This window comes from Eumetopias jubatus, unplaced genomic scaffold (assembly GCF_037043125.1).
Source record: "Eumetopias jubatus isolate StellerSeaLion01/CBP00866 unplaced genomic scaffold, mEumJub1_p1.0 scaffold_9, whole genome shotgun sequence".
Lineage (NCBI taxonomy): Eukaryota > Metazoa > Chordata > Mammalia > Carnivora > Otariidae > Eumetopias > Eumetopias jubatus.
The window spans coordinates 87,891,682-87,912,543 of record NW_028274815.1 but is presented as its reverse complement, the minus strand read 5'-3'; the positions used below and the strand labels follow the sequence as shown (position 1 = coordinate 87,912,543).

General features: G+C 52.9%; 1 protein-coding gene across 5 annotated transcripts in view; it reads left to right on the top strand.

The window, feature by feature from the left end:
* Nucleotides 1-20,862, top strand: part of EDAR (ectodysplasin A receptor) — a 93,983-nt gene that overhangs the window by 45,044 nt on the left and 28,077 nt on the right. For 4 of the 5 annotated variants that reach the window (XM_088026668.1, XM_088026670.1, XM_088026667.1 and 1 more), the window contains exons 2-4: nucleotides 13,094-13,162; nucleotides 13,892-14,014; nucleotides 14,773-14,954. In XM_088026668.1, coding sequence (XP_087882794.1) covers nucleotides 13,112-13,162; nucleotides 13,892-14,014; nucleotides 14,773-14,954 — 356 coding nt within the window. In that variant the 5' untranslated portion in view covers nucleotides 13,094-13,111. Of the gene's footprint in view, nucleotides 1-13,075; nucleotides 13,163-13,891; nucleotides 14,015-14,772; nucleotides 14,955-20,862 lie in introns of those variants that run through there. The other variant, XM_088026671.1, reaches the window with a different exon arrangement.

Genomic DNA, 20,862 nt, shown 5'->3' with positions numbered 1-20,862 from the left:
GATTTCCAGGGTCTGTCTGAGGCTCAGGGCCTCCCGAGAGCCCAGTGCGCAAAGGCCTCTGCGCCAAGGGGCCGTCTTGTCTCTCTGGGCTCAGACTTCAAAGAGAGGCGTGAAGGGTGGAGCAGATTGGGGGTGCGGCGGGGGTGTAGGCACTGAGGAGCTGCGTGCCCTTTGCCTGCCTTCTGCACACCCTCAGCTCACCTTTCCTCTCAGACAGCGTCTGGGAGGCCCCCCTGCCCTGGCCTCCGCCACCCAGGTGGGAGCCGTCTCAATTACCCACAATAACCATCCTCAGAGAGCAGCAGGCTGTCTAAGGGCCCCTCGGGGGTAAATAATAATAGCAACAGTTTTTGGATCCTTCTTGCCTCATTGCTTGCCACAGCTTTGTAGCTAATTTAGGATCTATTGATCCCAGTGCCAATAAGTGGTTTATCTCCTTCAACTTCCTTTACTTAAAGGATATCTTCACCGTCAAATTAATGTCTCTTACTTGGCTGACATGGCTTGGGATCCTCGTAGTGTGTCTTCCGGTAATTGTTTTTTATGTTCTTGTTTTGCTTGTGCTGTTGGGTGAAATCAGTGTGCTTCAGATACATCCACGCATCAAGCATCATCTCCCTAACACAGCAACTATTTTAAGGTGCCAGTGCCCTGTTCTCCAGTGGACCCAGACCCAAGAAGAATGGCTGGATTCAGGAGTGACAGGGTGGCCTGAAAGTATTGCTTTCCAAATATCGCTGAGCTGCTGAGAGCAAAGAAACAAGGCCAGGGAGCTGAGAGAGAACCCAGCACAGGAAGTTCTTGATAGCACCGGAATGCAGTTCAGGAAGTAACTCACGGGTCTGTTGCTTAGAGAAGAGGACAGAGCAGTGACCTGGAGGGAGCACCCTGCAACTCTCAGTGGCTCCAGTGGGACACAGCCAGCCCAGGCCTCAGCCCACACCTGTCCTTCCTCCCCTCCCTTTCCCCGGCCATTGTGATTCCAGGCTACCCCTGGCTGTCGGCCCTTCCCTGGGTCTGTGCAGGTTTCCCGACTCCCCAGCTGGTCCCCTGCTCCCACTGCCCCCATCCCTCACCCCCACCTGCGTCCATCCCACTGTGCCACTTTCATGTGGCCCACCACATTGTGAGGCACCACCGGTGCAGAGATTGTGCCCATTTGTTTGCTCAGCCTGGTCTGGAGTGGGTGTCCAATAACTATTACATGCATGGATGGATGGCTGGAAAGATGGAAGGATGGGCGGACAGACGGACAGATGGATGGAAGATGGAAGGACGGGCAGACAGATGGATGGATGGATCGATGGAAGGACAGGTGGGCAGATGGAAGCATGGATGGCATGCCTATTGAAGTGCTGGAGAGTGGCAGCTATTACGTCTCAACAAAATTTTATGTTTATGTGTTTATATAAGAGCCCTAGAAAAAGTTGGTTACGTAATTTAAGCAATGGATTGGAGTTACAATAACTTTCCTGATTTCACTCTAAAAATGCCTTCTGTTGATTTTGATAAGGCAATAAAATAGGAACTCTTTTTAAGCTTCACCTGGCTTTATCACTTCTATAAGATCCATTCAGCTCTGAGGCACTAAATGAAAGAGAAATGAAACTGTGAGCACATAACTTTACAGCAGGAGCTCTGGATAAGGATGATTGCTCTCCCTCTGAACTTTCCAGATGGATATTTGCTGGCCACATTATTTTCATGAGCGAGCCATCAAGATTGCGGTAGCATCCAAGCACCACATCCTGTTCCAAATGCAGGAGAGCGCTTCCCTCCTCTTCGGGCTACAGCCCCAGCTCTCGCTGCACAAATGCAGAAGCACCTGCTTAATAATGTAATTAGTATTCAGAGAAGCCGGGGCCTAGTCTGACAAACAATAATAATTTTGGTGTTTAGGGAGCGTTCTCAGGCCATGGCTGTCTACAGCACTTCATAAACAATTACCATCAGCGCTGGTTTTTCTGTAGGAAAATGAAAACTGACAGGAATGGCTGAGTCAAATAGAAAGATGTGATGTGAACAGAAATGTCCAAAATGCTGGTTGTCCTTGCTCTTTGCTTCCTTTCCGGGTTCTGCTGCTGAAGAGCTAATGATCCCCATAGAATCTGAAATAGTTTGACATGCTTATTTGTAGTAGCAGTGATCCTTCAAAGGGAAGAGCTAAAAGTAGTTAAAAATAAATGTTTTGTGTATTACATTTATCCCATTTGTGCAAGAATGTCTATTTTCTGAATATTATTTCAATTAAAACTTACAAATAAAACTTGGGGACTCTCATCTTCAACCTTCAACTCAAATCACCATAGACTTTGCCAACACCTTGTGGGAAAGTGCCAGCCAAGGGTTCAGCCCAGCAGGTTTGCCCAGAGGTTTGCCCAGCGGGTTCGCCCGTCAGCACCTCTGCAGGCCGGGTCTTCTGTGGGGGGCCCTGTCTGTGGCTTGTCAGCAGAGCAGGTGGAATTCCTCAGGTCTTCCTACCCAGCGGCTCCTCAGCCTGCACCCTGCCCCTCTCTCATTTCCTCCCACCCTCCTTGTGCATCACCCCACCTGCCTTAAAACTCTGGGAAAACCAAGGTAACTCCTCCTGCTTCTCCTTGAGAACACATCATATACACATGTGTATATGTTTACAATCAGAATTATATCCTTGAGAGAATGTATGGACACTGTCCCCACTCCAGAGATGTTGGTGAAGGTCAGTTAACCTGCCATGGCCCTGAAAACTTCACCAAGGAGCTCTGAATAGAAGTTTCTCAGGGCAGTGGTCAAGAATGGAGACTGGCCTTGGGGCGCCTGGGTGGCTCAGTTGGTTGAGCGTCTGCCTTCAGCTCAGGTCATGATCCCAGGGTCCTGGGATCGAGCCCTGTGTCGGGCTCCTTGCTCAACAGGGGAGCCTGCTTCTCCCTCTCCCTCCGACCCTCCCCCTGCTCATGCTCTCTCTGTCATTCAAGTAAATAAAATCTTAAAAAAAAAAAAAAAAAAAAAAAAGGATGGAGACTGCCCTTTAAAATCCTCATGTGGTGTGATTTAAAGCTCTAAGATACCCTGATGCACTGCATTGCAGGAATTTCTCTCAGCCTTCCTTCTCTGCCCCTCTGAGATTGCACTCCTGAATCTTGGGAGGCAGGACTATCAGCCTTGGCAAGGCTTTAGTGCCTCTGCCCCTTTCCTTGTGTTCTTCCTGACCCCTGGCTGCACTTTCCCAGGCAGGGCGGTCCAGCAGCAGGCCCTGTGTGGCAGCTTTGCCTGCCCCGCCAGAGAGGCTAAGAACAGGACAGGCCATTGAATTTGCAGGGCCATGCAAAATGGAAATGGGGTGCCCCTCCTTTAAAAATCACTAAGATGTTCAAGACGGCAAGCTCAGGGTCCTTTCTATGGGCCGGTGTGACTGCGAGGTCCCAGTCCTCTGCTGCAATGGGTTGGCCTGTCCCAGGACATCTTCCAGGCCCTTCCAGTGAGACAGACTTGACTCAAGCAGAAGTGAAAGACAATGAGTTAAGCTCTTCACACTCCAGCACTAATTAGCACTATCCAACTGGGATGGGAGTGGGGAGCTTCCTGAGAGCCATAAATCACATCAAATGGAAATGTTTTCAGACGCTCTGATAATGACCTCCACAGGCTCCTGGAGGGTGAGTGAAGGTCTGTCTCTGTTGGTGGGAAGTGGAGGCCTTCTGGGGAGTCTGGGGAGCAAAGGAATCCTGTGGATGTGTGGGGAGGAGGCCACCAGCAGCCTTCCCCCCAGGGCAGCCTTCTGCAGGAGGGGAGAGTGTGGGAGGCCAGGGAGGAGAGGGTAGTGTTGGGTGGGCAGGGAGCAGGGAACCACCTCCCCAGAACAGAGGCGGCTGCCAGCACCTCGCCTCTCCACAAAGCACTTGTGCTGAGGACCAGGGTGAGCCGGCTGCAGACCTCGCTGTCTGTCTCCTGTCCCCAGCCCGTGATGTGGGCCAGGACAGCACGGTGTCCCAGGAGCCCGGTGGGACCTCTGTCACTGCAGTGGATGAGGATGAGGGGGCATAATTGGCCAGCACCACCTTCTGAGAATTCTCTGGCAGGTGAGCCCACTGAAAAGGTGGAAGGGGCCAAAAACAGAGAGACTCACAACCCACATGCTTAAAAAGGTAACTTGGAAGCCCTCGTTCCTGCAAAGACTTCCCTGGCCCCATGGCCTCAGCCCCTTCCCACAGATTCAGGGTGGGCAGTGCCTAAGGTGTGGCTCTGTGGTTCACACCACCTTCCCAGTGAGAAGCAGCCTGTTGGGAAGAGGCAGTGTCTTCACATTCCAGGGTGGTCACGTTCCAGGGCTGGCCCCACTGGATCAAGAAGGTGAAGCCACGGAGACTCAACTGTCTGCTGGCCCCGGCGGTGACTCTGTATTCCAAAGGTGGTAGCTAATACAGAGCATGGCCTCCTTCCTGCCGTGTGCATGCCGGTGACCTGGAGGCAGCTATGATGACGTCTCCACTGAGGCAGAGCCAGCCCTCTGAGGGTGAAGGTCATCCCAAGGGCAAACTGCGTAGAGGAGGAGAGCTTTTACTTTCTTCCTTTCTTGGTTCTTTGGCTGGTCTGATCATTAAATTGACAGATGACAGATGAACAGGGGAAAAACTAATTTAATTTTGTACCTGTAGGAGCCAATAAAAATAGGAGATTCAAGTTACCAAAGCAGGCAGCTTTGTACCTTTTAGACAGAGAAACACTAAATTAGGGAGGCATGGACAAGACAAGGAAGTCTGGACTTGGTGTAGTAAACAAAGGTTTGTTTATTCAGCCTTCTCAGCCCTGAATTCCCACCTCTGGGAATAAGGATGTCTCTACCTCCTGGTGCAGGGAGGGCACCTTTCACCAGGGAGCTTTATCTCCTGCTTTCAGGGGCACAAAGGAGAGTCAAAGTGTCCTTCATGCACCAGCTGTTTCTTAACTTAAATTCAAAATAATATGCCAAAGTGGCATATTTGGGGGTGGCCCGCCCTGAACCCCATTATAGCCCAGCATGAAACTAGACCTGGGGGAGTGGCCCTTAGAAGTGTAAGTGGCCTGCAGTTCTGTGTAATTGTGTGTTCTGTGTCTTTCTCCCGGGCAGATAAAGATGCCATGGGGCAGGGACCTTGTCTGTCTGTCACTGTCCCTGGGGTGTCTAACACAGGAGCAGCTCATAGTCACTGTTGAATAAACGATGAATGAATGATGACTAACAAAGCACACAAATCCCCGTGTCTAGTGCACAGTACTGGGTGGGATGCGGCCAAAGACAGCATTTGTTCCTTGGGAGAGGGTCAGAATTGAAGGAGAGACCAAGAAGCCCTTACCTGGGTCTGCAAGGAGGAATCAAACAAGGCCTGAGTAAGAAGTTAGTGGAGGTCGTTAGACAGCGCTTCTCAAGCTTTCAGGTGCACCAGACACCCCGCCCCGGCTCCGGGGATCTGGCTGGCAAAGCAGATTCTGAAGCAGCAGGTCTGCCCAGGGCCTGAGACTTGGCCTTTCCACTCAGCTCCCAGGTGGTGTTTCTCCTGCGGCTCCGGAGGACCCCCCCCCCCCCACCGCCGACCCTTCATGGCTTACTGTCCTCTGGTTTTACCTTACTTCAGCCTTACCTGAATATCCAGACCAGCTTGAGACTCGGAGGAAAGGTCCAGTCTTCACATGGCTGTATGAAGGGAAAGCCGCTCCCACCCTGCTCATGTCCACGGGCGAGATGGCCACGGCCTGAGGGCCATGGGCAGCCTCTTTCACCCCTGATGCTGAGGGCTTTCGAAGACCGTGTTTCCCCATACCTCACATGTATCCAGCCCCCAAGGCAAGACAGGTGCCCGTAATCCTTCCACACAAGCACACAGAATCCTTCTGCTATCCATGCGGTCTTATCAACGGGCGGGAATGCCACACGGGGCTTCTGAGAAAGTGAGGCAAGATGTCATCTCCTGGGAAGACTGCCCCTGCTGCCAAAGGAGCAGCAGACTGGGTTCTCCAGCTGGGTCCCCACCTGGAGCTACCAAGCAAGCCACCTGACCTTCCTGAGCTGCTGCTTTTGGGGGGCCCAAGAGCAGGGGCCCGACTATCTCAGGACCCTTCTAGGAGCCAGTGTAGAGTAGAGATGTAAAACTGTCAAATGCTGTGAAAGAAGGAGGCATTACTGTTCTCTCTAAGCCACTCATGCTGGTGGCAGTAACTCCCAGCCTTGCCCGCAGTAACTCAGAGCTAAGAAGGTCAAACCCCCTCTCCCGCAGGATGAGATGCAGCCACACAGCGGTCACCGCCACCCCTATTTGCTAGGAACATTGTTTTTTCCCTTTGTGGCATTTCCAAGCCACTAAGCCCTGCCACACTTGGGGGCTCCTGCATTCCTCATAGCAATCACTCAGTTGGAAAGAGAGCCAAATTACTCCATTTTCATAGAGGAGAATGTGTGCTGCCCCTCGGGGTCATAGGACTACCAAGAGGGCAAGAAAGCAAAACCTCCTGAGACCAGCCCCCACAAGAGCCCACAGTCCTACACACCTTGGCGTTCCCTTAGAATAAAAAGATACCTGTCTACATCGCGGGTAGACTGGACTGTGTTTACTTACATACAAGGCGGCAGTAGTGAGCAACAGAGGCAGGCTGTGGGGACAGACTGTGTGGGTTCAAATCCTGTCTCTGCCCCACTGCTGGGCGACCTTGGGCAAGTTACGCAGCCTCTCTGCGCCTTGGCTTCTGCCTGAGTAAATGGAGTTATAGAAGTCCCCACTGGCTCAGCAGTAGTGGGGATTAGGTGCTTAATACAGGCTAAAGTGCCTGGCCTAGTGTCTGGGAGGTACTCAGCACTCAGGAAGTGCTAGTGAAGAGGATGGTGGATACTGTGTGCTGACACCACCAGCAAATGCAGTTGAGGAGCCGGGTGCCCCTGGCTTCAGGGAGCGAGTGAGTACAGGGTGTGCCGCTGGAGAGGCCCTAGGCAGCAGGTCGGCACCACCCGGCATGTATAGTCCCTGCACCCTCTGCCCAGATGGGGACCCGGTGCCGGGGGTCTTGGGCTGTACAGGCCGGTGAGGACCTCCCAGGGAGCCTGCAGCTCCGTGATTCCCCACGGCCTCTCTCTTCACACCATCCTGCTTCACGTGCAACTAAAAGCACAGCCTCATTTCTTGAATTCTCTGGAAGACCTGTCATGGAGCATTTTATCTCCAAACAAGACTTTTCTTCACCTCTCCATTAACTGCAGTAGAGGTGTTGGAATGTGGTGTCCTTTCTTTACTTTTTGTCTTGAAATCATTTCCAGCTTACAGAAAAGTTGCAAGCATTCATTATCGTTTTGCCAGATGTGGTGTCTGTTGGCCCCCTGGTTCCCACCCTATAGGCACAGAGGGTGGTGCCTCCTCATCTGTGGGAACCCTGGCTTTCTCCGGAGTTCCAGAAGGGCTCCTGGAGCAGACGAAGTGATCCAGTGGTCTCCAACCTAGAGTTTTTCTATGCAGAGAAAGGAAGGTGCCTGAGGACAGGGGCCCCTCTGTTTCGCCCTCCCCCCACCCCAAGGCCCAGACCAGGGTCTTTTCTCATGAGCAGGTCCTCGTCCGCCTGACAACCAGGGACAGCCTATTAGAACCCAGGCTGCCAATACTGTGAGGGCCACGTAAACTCTCCCTTGCTCAGATCTTTCTCCCACTCAACTCATGTGTGTGCAGCTGCCGGAGGCTGCCTCCTCTTGGAGGCCCTCCAGGCTTTTCAATGTGTTCACATTTGCAACTTCCTTTTCACTAGGAGCGCCACACGCCCCCTGCGCACCCAGCAGTCAAGCAGACATGTGGGCCAGCCTCGGTGCTCTGTCACCTCTGACCACCTGTCTCCTTAGTCCTGGACCCTCCAGGACCCCTCTCCACCCCCTGGCCCCCCCGAGATCAGGCCATCATCATCTACTCGCAGGCTTCCTCCCTCCTGCCTTGTCTTCATCTAAGCCAGTGGCTTTCCGATTACTGATCACATCCATGTGGTGGTGTACCTGGGTCATTTTTGTGGGCTGCAACTATGTCACTGTTCCAATGGAATAAAGAAAATGGGATGGAGTAGATCGCAGTCTGTTGTGTGCAGTAAGTATAAATGTTGTTTCACGTGACTTAGTGATACGTGTGTGTGTCGGGTGGCATTGTAACATACACTTCTTGCCAGAGTGGCTCCTTCTGTCACCGCAGTGGGAAGCTGGTCCTGCCACTCTGTTGCTGCATTGCCCAGCCTTTGCTCGAGGCCCATGGCAACCTCCAGACTCCGTCTGACCTCGTGCTTAGCCACGTGCAAAGCCGTGGCTTTGCCTCCAGGCTTTGGGGCCTCTGTTCCTACTTCCTGGGAGAATTTTTCCCACCTCTTTCCATGCAAGCTCTTACCTGCCCTTCAGGACCTGGGTGAGGCTTTGCCTGCCCTGATCTCCCCAAGAATGGGTCAGGTGCCTCCAAAGGTGCAGGCCACCCGGCCCCCATAGCTTCCTCCTAGTCAGTGGTCTCCATGGGAAGCTTCATTCAGTGGCTGAAGTGGCCTTGGTGAGAGTATATTGCTGAAATTGCCAAACATGACAAATCAGGCCCTTCCTGCCCCGCACACCATGGGGTGCCCCCCGAGCATCTTGGACCTCTAGCCCCCAAACTGTGGGTGGCCCTCTGGCCCCCTCACTCTCCAGTCACCTGGAGATGGGCCTCATTCTGTGAGCCCTCCAACTCTAGCCCAGAATTGGTCCCGATTGGAGAGGCTTCGTAGTTTTGAACGGATGTGAGAATGATGCCTCAGTGGTGATGTATCTCAGTTCCATCCAACCCTCCAAGTTAACAAACCACAAGCTTCCTGAGGCCCACACCTCTGCCAGCTACCCTGAACCTTCTGGTTTTATGCCGAGCCCCAACCTCTCCCTGGAGCTCTTTGAACCAGGGGCCCAACCACACTATTCCCTGAGCGTCTCCCAGCCCCAGTCTCCAGAGGTCAGCCTGCTTGGTGTCAGCCAAAGTCTTGCCACAGAGTGAGGATGTTATAGGGAAGCTCTGTGCTGGAAATGCACAGACTGGAGCTGAGGTGGTGGTCACAGCAGTAGAGGCCAAGTTCAACTTCAGGAATAGTCAGGCCTCCCTTCCTCCCCCACATGAGGTAGGCATTCCTCTTACGTCCATTTCATGGATAAGGCACTGAGGCTTATATATAACTGAGGAACTGGGTGGCTACACAACTTGCCAAGATGTGATTCAGCCCTTGCTCTTAATCACCGCCCTTTTTTTCCCCCCTGTTTGGTTAATGGCCCATCTGGGACTACAGGCTGAGGTCACAGAGGGAAAGGAAAGGAAACATGCCAGTAATCCCAGAGGCACTCATCTCTCCACGTGCGCCCACGGTTCCAGCCTGTTCTCCCACCTGTTCTCCTCTGACCCTTGATTGCGAGCTCACGCAGGGGTAGTGAGGGTTAAGCCAGAGGGGTACCTGGGCAGGGGTCGGAGGTCCACAGTCGTCAGCTGTCATTTTCATGGTGGTGGTGTTGTTCTAGGAAGAAATAGTGCTGAGGAAGGAATGGTAGAGTCTGTGGGAGGCAGGGGAAGCAGTGAGCGAGGGCCAAGTGGGCAGCACTTTCCTGCAAAGGGCTTACCTGGTCCCAGGTCTCTGTGCTGTCGTGAAAGTGGCCACAGGCACTAAGCCACCAAGACGTGGCCGTGAGACGAGGAAAGTATGCTTCCCATACTGGGCGGGCGGTGGTGGATTCACCTGCGGCCGCGCCCTGCAGCCCTCTGAACAGAACACCCGGCAGCCAGTCCGGTACGCGGTGAAGCAGAGCCTTGCCTATTGGTGGACAGGGCACGGGAAGAGACATCTTGCTGCCGCCTTCATGTCTCCATCACTGTCCGAGTTGTAGGGGCTCAGCTCTTTCCACTCGTACCTCTGACAGCTGCGGGCCAGGGCGCTGCCCTGCTTGGGGCACTGGGGATCCCCCAAGTAAAGACAAGCAGGAGGTCACTTCTAGGAGCAGCTTGGGCCCCCCTGCTCCCAGGCCAGGCTAGCTCCCGAGTGCAGAGCTGCGTCTCCAGGGAAGTCAGGCCTTGGCAACAGAACCCTAACCAGAGGCCGCCCTCACCACCCTCTGCCACCCCAGTTCCCTTCTTTGAGAACTGGTAGTCCTGATGGACATGCACCCGACCCCACAGACTTTGTTTCCCTTGTGTATTTGTTTTGCTTTTCTGTCTTCTTGGGTTCGCCTGGAAACATCTTTAATGAGTCTCTAAATAAAAGCTCTAGGTTGACACTAAGGTGCACCCTGCCCAACCCTTCTCTGTGTTTATAGGGAAGCCCTCCCAGACTCAGCTATAATTAGAAGTCAATTAAATTAGAAACCCTTAGTATTGTTCTTGGAAGGCCTCCAGGGCTGCAGCTCTCCTGGGGAGAGCCTCTGGCCTGGCTGCGCTGCACTCATCCCTGCTACCCACCATCCCAAAGCCAGGGCAGGGCTGTCAGTCGGGCAGGGAGCGGGTTCCTTTGTATCGTACCCTCCCCACCTGGCGGGACTGCGGGTCAGGCCTCCCTCTGCCTCCTTCCCTGCCTGCCCCAGCTTGCTCCGTTGCTAGAAGGAAAACACCCAGAAGTTCACTGCTGGGGTGGCTGGGTGCTTTAATCTTGCCTCAGTCCATTTAGTGTGTTTCAAACGTAAATGTGGCACTGAATTATAGACAGCAATCATGCTAGAAAGCAAGAAAAAGTAGCTTTTGTATCTCTTCAAGAGTTTCTGGAAAACTAACCCTTCCCCACAGGCCCCCGATGGTACTCACAGGTGAGAACACCTCCAAGGTAAGCAGGGAAAAGATCCCAGAAAGATCTAGGCCCCCGGGACCCTACCCCATTCCCAGGTGTCTCCAATGGGGCCTCTGTCTCTGGAATCACCCTCGGGACATCCTTCTCAGCCTGTTCTCAGAGCAATCAGATGCTTCTTCCCAAAGCGATATGTCTTTACTGCCTTTGTTACTGACCACAAAGTTCACACCTACACTTGTACATCATTCTGACACTAAGAACTGTATGGAAAGTGAGCCTTCCCCATAACCCCCTTGGTCCGTAGTCACCCCAAACCTATTTCACCCCTGCCAAAAAAATCTTTGTTGAAAAGTTAGTGGATATCACTCCAGACCTGCTTCTGTATATACGGAAGCCTTTACAAATACAAACCCAGAGCTGTGCCATGTAATTTCTTGTAGAGCCCCTCACGGTGTTACACAGAACTGATGTTCCATTGGAATTTTTGCTACTTGTGATGATAAACAAGCACAATATCTAGGGCTCTGCCTGGATTTTATCCAGCCTCTCCTTTTGGGAAGGGTGGGCCTGGCTGCTCCACATCAGGGGATGGGATGGGGGTCACCGGTGTCCTCCCAGAGGAAGCCACAGCCGCCATTCTCAGGAGGACACCGGAAGCTGGAAGGTGGACAAAGCTCTTTGGGTATGTCCTTCACTGGCCTCTCCTACATATTTAGGTATAGGATGCTTCTCCTAAACCTGCATTCTCCCTCCAAATCTCACTGAGCAGGACGCTGAATCCTGGGGGATTTGGAAAAGAAGACTTGTCTGTACATCCACAGAGCTTCCTTCCCCGCAGGCCCCCGGGCCTCCCACTCACTGGGCCTGCTTTCCCCTTTCTGGGTCCTTCCCCAACTCCTGACTTCTTGGCCCTCTCTCTTCCTCCAACTCCACTTCATTTCCAATAAATGATCTTCCGACTGCTTTGCTCCGTAATGCCTTTAAGATATTGTATTGAATGGGGGTGCCTGGGTGGCTCAGTCGGTTAAGCATCTGACTCTAGGGTTCGGCTCAGGTCATGGTCTCATGGCTTGTGGGATCGAGCCCTGAGTCTCCACATTCCACGGGAATCTACTTGGATATTCTCTCCCTCTCTCTCTCATAAGTAAATAAAAACAGAAAATAAAATGCTTAAAAAAAAAAAGATACTGTATTAAAGAACAAAGTTCAGGGCTTTTCTCCAGAAACAAGAATGGATTTCCCATTCGTCGGGTCTCCTGCTTCCAGCTAGCCCGCACAGTCTTTTTTGTGTGGTATTAGGAGTTATGGGTTTCCGTGAGCAGAGACGGCTCAACAAGATCAAGAGGGTTCCAAGGGTTAATGTTCTTGGGGGGTGCTTCCCAAGGCCCAGTCTGACTCCTGAGTCCATGGTTTATTCTGGAAATTTCCTCACACAACCCAGCCATCAGAAGAGGGCACGTGCTGTTTTGTCTGGAATTCACCCCCAGTGTCAAAGCAAGACAGCAGTGACCTAGCAGTGGCAAGTGAGGGATGTGGGCGCTCCCGCGGGCCCGCCACTTGTCTTTGTACAGTCAGGCTCCCAGGTAAAACTGCTTTCGGTTAGAAACACAGGCCTCGCATCCTGACGATGGAAAGGTGACACACAATACCTCCTCCTTCAAAGCAGTACATTGATTTAGCAGCTGGAGAAAGCACCTGAACGCCTGGGCCACAGCCACCCTCTGTCCATTAAGTGGCTGTGTGGCCCTGGACAAGTCACTACACCCTCTGGGCTTCAGTTGTCTTGGCTATAAAATTAAGTGGTTGGCCTTGTGTACTCTCTTAACCACTTTGATCACAGCCTGTTCTCAACAGGGGGAGGAAGAACCTACCAGCGGGGCTGGGAGGATGGGCAGTGGGGTGGGGAGGGGCTGGGCCAGGCTGTGGGTCCTGGTACTATCTCCAGGGGTGCCCCAGAGCCTGAGGATCGGGACCCGCCTGGAGCACCCCTTTACACTCTGTGTAAAGCCAGGCTTCTTCAGATGCCGTGAGCAGGTGAACATTTTGTCATCGCCCCGTCTTCCACAGTAGGCCCTCCATGCACTCTAGTCCTTTCTCCCTGGAGGGATGTGATACTGGCAGGGCCATGGACAGAGTCAGCCCAAGGGGCCTGGGCCTCAGCTTAAAACCTGCCTTTCCTTTTAGGGTGTATTCGCTTCCTGCCCTGCTTTCAGGGAGGCCCCTCACCCCCAGTGGGACATGGTGGAGGCAGCTGGACTGAGGGTGGGGGCTGGGTGGTGGCCAGTCCATCTTGGAGCGGCTCCGGCCATGCAGGCGCCAGGGTGCTATGAAGTGTGTCTTTCAGGCAAAGCGGCGGGAGCAGATGGCCCACGCGGGAGACGGCAAGCGGATGCCCTGGCTCCCCGTGCTGGTGGTAAGTGCAGCCTCCCCCTGTGAGCACCTGCAGTGGCCCCGGAGGAGGCTCCGGTGGGAGCTCCTCTACTTCCCATGCTGCCGGAGGCGGCCGGTCCCTTGGCCTCTTCCGCGTTAGGTTTACACAGCCGTGCAATGGGATTGATGCTGCCAGCAGCCCCTCACCGGGCTCTTCCAAGGGTGCAGAGCGCTGAGCAGCACCCAGGTCAGATAAGACTTCTTGGTGGCTCCCTTTCTGGGGTTCCATGGATAGATGGAATGCTTCTTTGTGTTGCAATATACACAACCCAGCGCCTGTTGGTGACCACCATGCCTGTGGGTCCCGCCGCTGAGAAAGACCCAGGCTTCTGGCGGAGAAGAGGCCGCATGTGACAGAAATCCACTGTTCTGGAGGCTCTGGGAAGAGGGCCACCTCCTCCATGACTTTGGGGAGGGTGGAAGCAAGACTTCGTGAGTGAAGGGCGTTTGGAACAGGCCTAGAAGATGAGATGGAGTTTTGAGGGAAGGGTCTGGGGGACCAGCAGTGAGGCCAGCTAGCAGGAAGCAGGATGGCCTGCCCAGTTCACTAGCTGCAGTTGCTGGGACCTGGCACCACATGAACGCCGAGTGACTAGCCGGTCCCCCACCCAGGCTCCTTCCCCTGCAGCGCCTGCTCAGGGTGCCCACCCGAGTATGCGTGCGTGTCTCCAGGGAGGCACGGAGGCCAAAAGGACACCCTTTCTCGTGGCAGGTGTCGCTGCTGTGCTCGGCCAGAGCAGAGTACTCCAACTGCGGTGAGAATGAGTACTACAACCAGACCACGGGGCTGTGCCACGAGTGTCCGCAGTGTGGCCCGGGGGAGGAGCCCTACCTGGTAAGGCCCCTGCCAGCCGCCCCTGGGCCCGGGGAGCTCTCCTCCGTCACACGGGTGGTGTCACCGTCGCGTGTATATGGCTCTACGTGTGGTCCCCAAGCTAAATCAGGCCGGTCGCCCGTGGGCCTCAGGTGCCGTGTTAAAGGGTTTAAGCAGCAGTGAGCACAGAACAGTGCTTCCCTGGCGTGAGAGATGGCTGGACATTTGTAACAGATATCTCAGGAGTTGTTTCCATTTTTTTTAGAGGACAACCATTTTCCTACTCGACCTTGATCAGATGGGTTTCAGGGCATCTGAATCGGAGGCATGACTAACGTCCTGCAGTAACGGCATGCTGACTCCTGAGTGTGGCTTCTCCCTCTCCTGCAGGAAAGGCTCAGCATGTTGTTAAGGGCTAAGAGAGACGCCCCCAGCATCAGCATTCAGGGCTCTTGTAGAGAGCCAAGAACGTCAGAAGCCCCTGGCTGTGTCACTGGCAGGTCATCCCCTTAACTGGCTGAATTTATTCAGGGACCCTCGGGAGCAGGGCAGCGTCTGAAGCCCAGGAGCACTGGGGAAAGGAGCTCAGAGTTGGAGGCACAGGGGGTTTGCAGTTAGGACAGGTCAGGGAACCAAAGCCCAACAAGAGAAGCTTCTGGAAACAGCCAGTGTGCCCGGCGTGTACAATGTATCCAGTGTGCCCCAAGGACTACAGGTCCAGTCATGGCAGGTACAGCTGGCGTACTCACCTGTGTTCCTCTGTCCTGTTCCTCGGCCAGTCCTGTGGCTACGGCACCAAAGATGAGGACTATGGCTGTGTCCCCTGCCCGGCGGAGAAGTTTTCCAAAGGAGGCTACCAGATATGCAGGCGCCACAAAGACTGCGAGGGTTTCTTCCGGGCCACCGTACTGACGCCGGGGGACATGGAGAATGATGCTGAGTGTGGGCCGTGTCTCCCTGGGTAAGCATGGCCGCTGCCAGGCCTCACCCCAGGACGCTTTCTGCAGAAAGCCCTGAATGTCTCAATGGCGAGGCCCCAGGGAACGTGAGCACCTCAGACTACAAAGGAACGTCACTCCTGCTGGCTCTACGAGGGGCAGCTCCACAGGGAGGGGGGCATCTGTCTGGAGTCAGGAAGCACGGGGTCTAGGTTGACCAGTCCTGCCACCTAGAGGATGGGCGGCCCACCCAGGCTCAGTTTCCATGTCTCTTAAGTGGATGTTAGTCATAATCATAATAATATCTTCTGACAACCCAAATCAAACAAATTTGTTGAATACTTTAAGATAACACATGTGGAATGCTTTGAAGAAAAGGAAACATATATACTGTATAATACACTGTCTAAATCTAGTGTTTTTGGTATTCTGGAAAAATCTGAGAGTAAAAGCTATTAATAGGAATATGTGAATCATGTGGTACCTATAATTCCACTACAATTTGGTTATGTATCAAAAGTTTTCCCAAAAAAGCAAAGTGAAAATGTTGTTAGCATGGAAGAAAGATAAAATCTTCCTTCTGACCGGCAGGACACATTAGCAAGTTCTGCCTCAGAGAGGGAAGGGTAGCCTTGACACCCAGGATCTACCAAGCCACGGCTCTTGCTGCTGCCTCCCTCTAGTGGCTACACAGCACAGTGCTTGCAAGGGCTACAGATAAAAACAAAACAGTGACAAAGGCTACAGGGTGGTAGAGGTGATATAGGTAGTACAGGTGGTGGTGGTGGTAGTGATGATAGAGGTGGTGATGATGGTGGTGATGGAGGCAGTGGTGGTGATGATGGAGACAGTGGTGATGATAGAAGCCGTGGTGGTGATGGTGATGATGGAGGCAGGGGTGGTGATGATGGAGGTGATGATGGTGATGATGGAGGTGCTGGTGATGGAGGCAGTGGTGGTGATGATGGAGACAGTGGTGATGATGGAGGTGATGCTGGAGGAGATGGTGGTGATGATGGAGGTGATGGTGGTGATGATGGATGTAATGGTGGTGATGATGGTGGTGGTGATGATGGAGACAGTGGTGATGGTTGAGGCAGTGGTGGTGATGATGGAGGTGATGGTGGAGGAGGTGATGGTGATGACGGAAGTGGTGGTGGTGGTGACGGAGACAGTGGTGATGATGGAAGCAGTGGTGGTGATGATGGGTGGTGTTGATGATGGAGGTGCTGGTGGTGGTCGTGGTAGCAGTGGCATTTTGAATGGCACACTATACTTTGCAACCCACTTGTGCACATTATCTTCTCTGGATCATTGTACTGAATTAAGAGAAGAAAAAAAGTAAGAAGGATATATTCAAATAAGAACATGAGGCATTAGTCTGTAAGAAGAAGGAAATACAAAGAAGGCAGAAAGACCCACCAACCTAAGAACAGATTGGAATTGAATAATAGTTTAAAATGAGGAGATCTTACAAACTTGCAGAAATTAACCTTAGTTCAAATTTGTTACAGAGAAGCATTGATTCCCATGGCTTTCACCTTCCATCTTTCTGCTGGTAACCATCCCCCACCCCTACTCTCTCCAGTTTTCTGTCTTCAGTTCAGACCTACCTCCAGAGCCACAGACCTGCATTTCCAAATATCTGCTTGACAACTCCATGTCAGTGTCCCTGAGACAGTGTGTGATTCAAACACAATGGTTAAATGAATAAAGAAAGCAGGGGAACCTTACTGCAGAGGCTTATTTTTCAATATGCAAAAAAGCAGATAGCTATACCTAGGGAAGATATTAGACTGTCTCTTGAATAATAGGATAAAAATAAAAGTTTTGTAGCTGACAGTCTTCAATTTATTTGTTGAGGTTATTGCATTGTGGGGGATCAACCAAAAGGAACATGTTAGAAGAAGCAGAATCGAGTCATCCCCCCACCCCCATGAATGGGTACAAGTGTCCATTGAGAGACTGTTCTGCACAGATGCTGTGCTTGAATGAGAGAAATTCAGTATGATCTTCCTATTAGGTGGGTAGAATTAGGCTCTGAGAAAGTGTCTGCTTCCTGGAACTTCATCTTCACTAGTTTTTATTGGTGCAGGCATGACATGACAGAGTTTCATGGACTAACTATGGGTGTGCCAAGGAAAAGCATGCACCCCTTGCCATGTTCACCTTGGAAAGCAAATAATCCTCTTTTCAAAATCTCAACTCATTCTGAGAGCCTCTCGGTGTGAGAAGCTGACCTGACATTCGCAACCTAGCCTAACTGCTCCTGCATTTTAGTAAACACATGAATTAAGAGCCTACCAAGTAGGAACTAGTGAGGCAAAGAGGAAAGACATGGTTCCTCTTTTCTGTGAGGTAGGGAGACAAGGAAATCAGTGACCACAGTGTAGTGTGATAGGTGCCCACGGTGTTCTAGAAGTCCAGGAAGGACCCCTCCCTTCATGGTTAGGGAGGTGGGTTGGGAGGGGTCTCAGAAGACTTCTCAGGGTGACGTTGGGATGGTGGGAGTTAGTCAGGCTAAGAATTAGGACAGAGCTCTCCAAGATGTTCAGAGCAAAGCTCAGAGGGGCAAGCCACCTGATGGGATGTGGAGCTGAGGGTCCCAGTGGCAGCACGGAAGGCGCACCCACGGGGGTGTGGAGAAACCAGCAAGGTGCGCAGGGGCCAGAGGGGAAATGGCTCTGGAAGATGATGCTGAAGACACTGGTCTTTTAGCTCAATGCTGAAGCGGGCCACCATGCAGACTTTAAGCTGGTAGAGAACACAACTGGGCAGTACCTTGGAAAGAGGCAGCAGTGAGGAAAATGTGCTGCTAGGGAAGACATGGGAGCCCAGGGGCATTGTGAGAACTGGGGCAAGATGGGAGCCTCGGGTGTTGGAAGGAGAGGGGAAATTTGAGTTCATTGGAAGATAGATACCATGGACTGGAGTTGTAGACCGAGGGCATGTGGGGTGTGGGAAAGGAGATCTTGAAGAGGAATCTCAGATGTCACCCTCGGCCAGCTGTGTGGACAGTGATGCCATTTGCTAAGAGGTGGGATACAGGAGGATTAGGATTAGTGGAGGGAAGGTGGAGGGAAGGTGGAGGGAAGGTGGAGGACCCCTGTGTGCATTTGGGGTGGTTGTAACATCAAGACCAAGGTATCTGACAGAAGCTCAGGTCGGATCTGGAAGGCATCTCTGCATGAATGGTGTGGGCGTCGATGGTCCAGACAGGCTCCTCCAGTGAGGCAGCTTCATAGAGGGGAAGCAAGGGTAGGTGCAGAACGGAGCCTTGCCCACAGCATTGCTGGCTCTGACCCAGCCATGCAGCCGTGGCTCAGACCATGCATGCAGCCCACGGCGGTCTGGGAGATTCAACCGTGATATTATTCCAGATGGTCTAAAAGGGGCAGTGATTATGAACTTTGAGCAGCCTGTTTCATTCTTACCTAGATCCACAGAGACTTTCTAGCCAGAAAGCACAGCCCTGGGACCAGTGCATTACCTAACCCTGCCCTGTAGGCAGGGGCCAGCGTGGTCACGAGAAAGGCTGTTCTGTGGCAGTGAAGACAATTTCCTTGGCCCTCACATATTTCCCAGAAAGAGGATTGCCAGTGGAGTTGTTGTGCATGCCCTGTCTCTCAAAGTCTTCAAAAGATAAGGGTAACTATCTGTAGAATTAGTGGGGAGGCTGACATCTATACTCTTAAAAGGGTCTTCCCAGCTCTGAAGTCTTGAGTAACTCCCTCCCTGCTCCGTGAGAATAGCAACCCGATTCTTCCACGCCTTATCTCCAGCCCCCAGGACACTTGCTGAGTGGGTGAAGGCCGCTGTGCTGTAGACACATCTCCACTTGCATCTCAGTGCGTCCTCACATTGCTCCACGGATATGAAGATGTAGTTGCTTTCCAGTTTGGCCTTGTCATTCCCAACCCCCGAGGGCACTGCCACGAAAGGCCCTACTTTATCTCTGGTCCCCCAGCCTCCTCCTACGGGCTCTGTGGAGCTTGGTGCATGTCAGCGGAGGGCGCCAGGGCCTCCTACCTCCTGTTACCCGCCCTCGGTCTAGGGAACAAATAAAGCTCTCATGCTGTGTCACGGGGGAGGATTACAAGGGGTTTTGGTAAGCCGGCCCTGTTTGCTCGGTGAAGGGCTGCTTTCATTCCTGAGTCCGGGTGGCTGCCAGGCCGCAATGCAGGCCACCTCAGAGTTGTCTTCCTAACGCCACAGGTTGCCTTGGCCCTGGCCCCCTTGTGGTTTGGCAGGCACACGCTCCTTCTTTGCCCTCTCTGCTGTGCATCAGTATGTGGCCGAGATGCTGGCAAAACAATGAGCATACACGGCTTTCCTGTTGAGCAAGGCTGCGTGGGAGGACCAGGAACAAAAACAGGAGAATAGGAAGGCAGCTCAGGTTGGATTTCATAGCCTGCCTCCGCCCTGCCAGGGCATCATCTTACCTACGGCTGGCTGTGGCCCATCTCACCTTCTGCTGGCTGGCTTCTACTTCGCGTCTCCTCCCTTCAAATAAGGCATTCTGGGGTGGTTGGAGGACCAGGTGAAGGACACGGTTCTGCATGACACATTGTGTGGGAAGATGGAGCATCCGATGGCTCAGTGGCATCCATTACAAGCTTAGGAAAGGAAATCTTTGGGGGAAATCTATATATCTATTGACATGGAGAAAGTCAGTCCCTTCATAGAAAATTCTAGAGGCCCCATTTATTTTTAAGATTTTATTTACTTATTTATTTGAGAGAGAGCGCAAGCGCGTGCGCCCATGAGCAGGGGGAGGGTCGGAGGGAGAGAACGAAGCAGGCTTCCCACTGAGCAGGGAGCCCAATGTGGGGCTCGATCCCAGGACCCTGGGATCATGACCTGAGCCGAAGGCAGACACTTAACGGCTGAGCCACCCCGGCGCCCCCAGAGGCCCCATTTAACCTGTTTTATCTTGGTCTACTTACCTTAATCAACCTTTGAGGAGAAAAACAAAGGAGAACTAAGAAAAGTCTAAACATAGATGCAAGTGTAGGAAATTAGGCCTCTACAGAAAGAGGGAGGGACCCGACGACAATCTTTGGCGGGACTCGGGCCCCTGAATGAACACCTGGCTTCAAGCTGATGGGAATCTCTCAGATAGGCACCCAAACAATTACTCTGCACTCCTGCACAGCCAGGGTGAAGAGAGAGATCTGGGTGTAAGCTACAGCAAGAGTTGCTGAGGTTAGTCCTGAGGAGGAAACTCTCACCTTGAGAATGTTCTGCGCAGCAGTGCGTGCCGGGAAATGGGTGAGGTAGTCAACACACCGACTCCGGCAGTGAGTTCCCGCAATGGCCGTCTGGACTGACTCATTTTTTTAGATGGATTGCCTTTCGGTATTTTGTTTCTTGGCTAAGTTATTTAATACGTCACACATCTTGGTCCAGATGCGCGGTGAGGACAGGAGGCCCAGCTGACGCTGTTGCGAGCCCCGTGGGAGTCAGCCAGAGCCACTCGGGATGAGAGCAAGAAGGAGCAGTGTGCTGAGGAGGGGCAGCAGACTGGCCCCCTGGCATGCATGGAGTGTGGCACAGAGTGTGGGCGCCCTGCAGAGCCAGCGAGGAGCTGTCCTGAGCCGGGGGTTCTCCGCCCGCTGGGTGGCTGCACTCTTCATCTAAGACAGAGCTCAGCACCCGGGGTTAAACGGGGTGGGCCTAGCTGTGGTTCTGCTTTTTAAAAAGGGAGGAAAGAGGCACAGAACTCCCTCAGGGCTTTTGTCAGTCTGTGAACTTTGAACTTCCACGGAGAAGAACTTCATCTCATTCATTTTTCCAGCCAATGTTGACCTGAAACTGTCCCTCCTCAGTACCCAGCGCAAGTTCCAGGAATGCAGATATGAACGGGGCTGGCCTGAGGGACTCCCAGGCCAGCCACAGAGACAGTCCTGCCCTGGCAGGGGACTGTGCTGG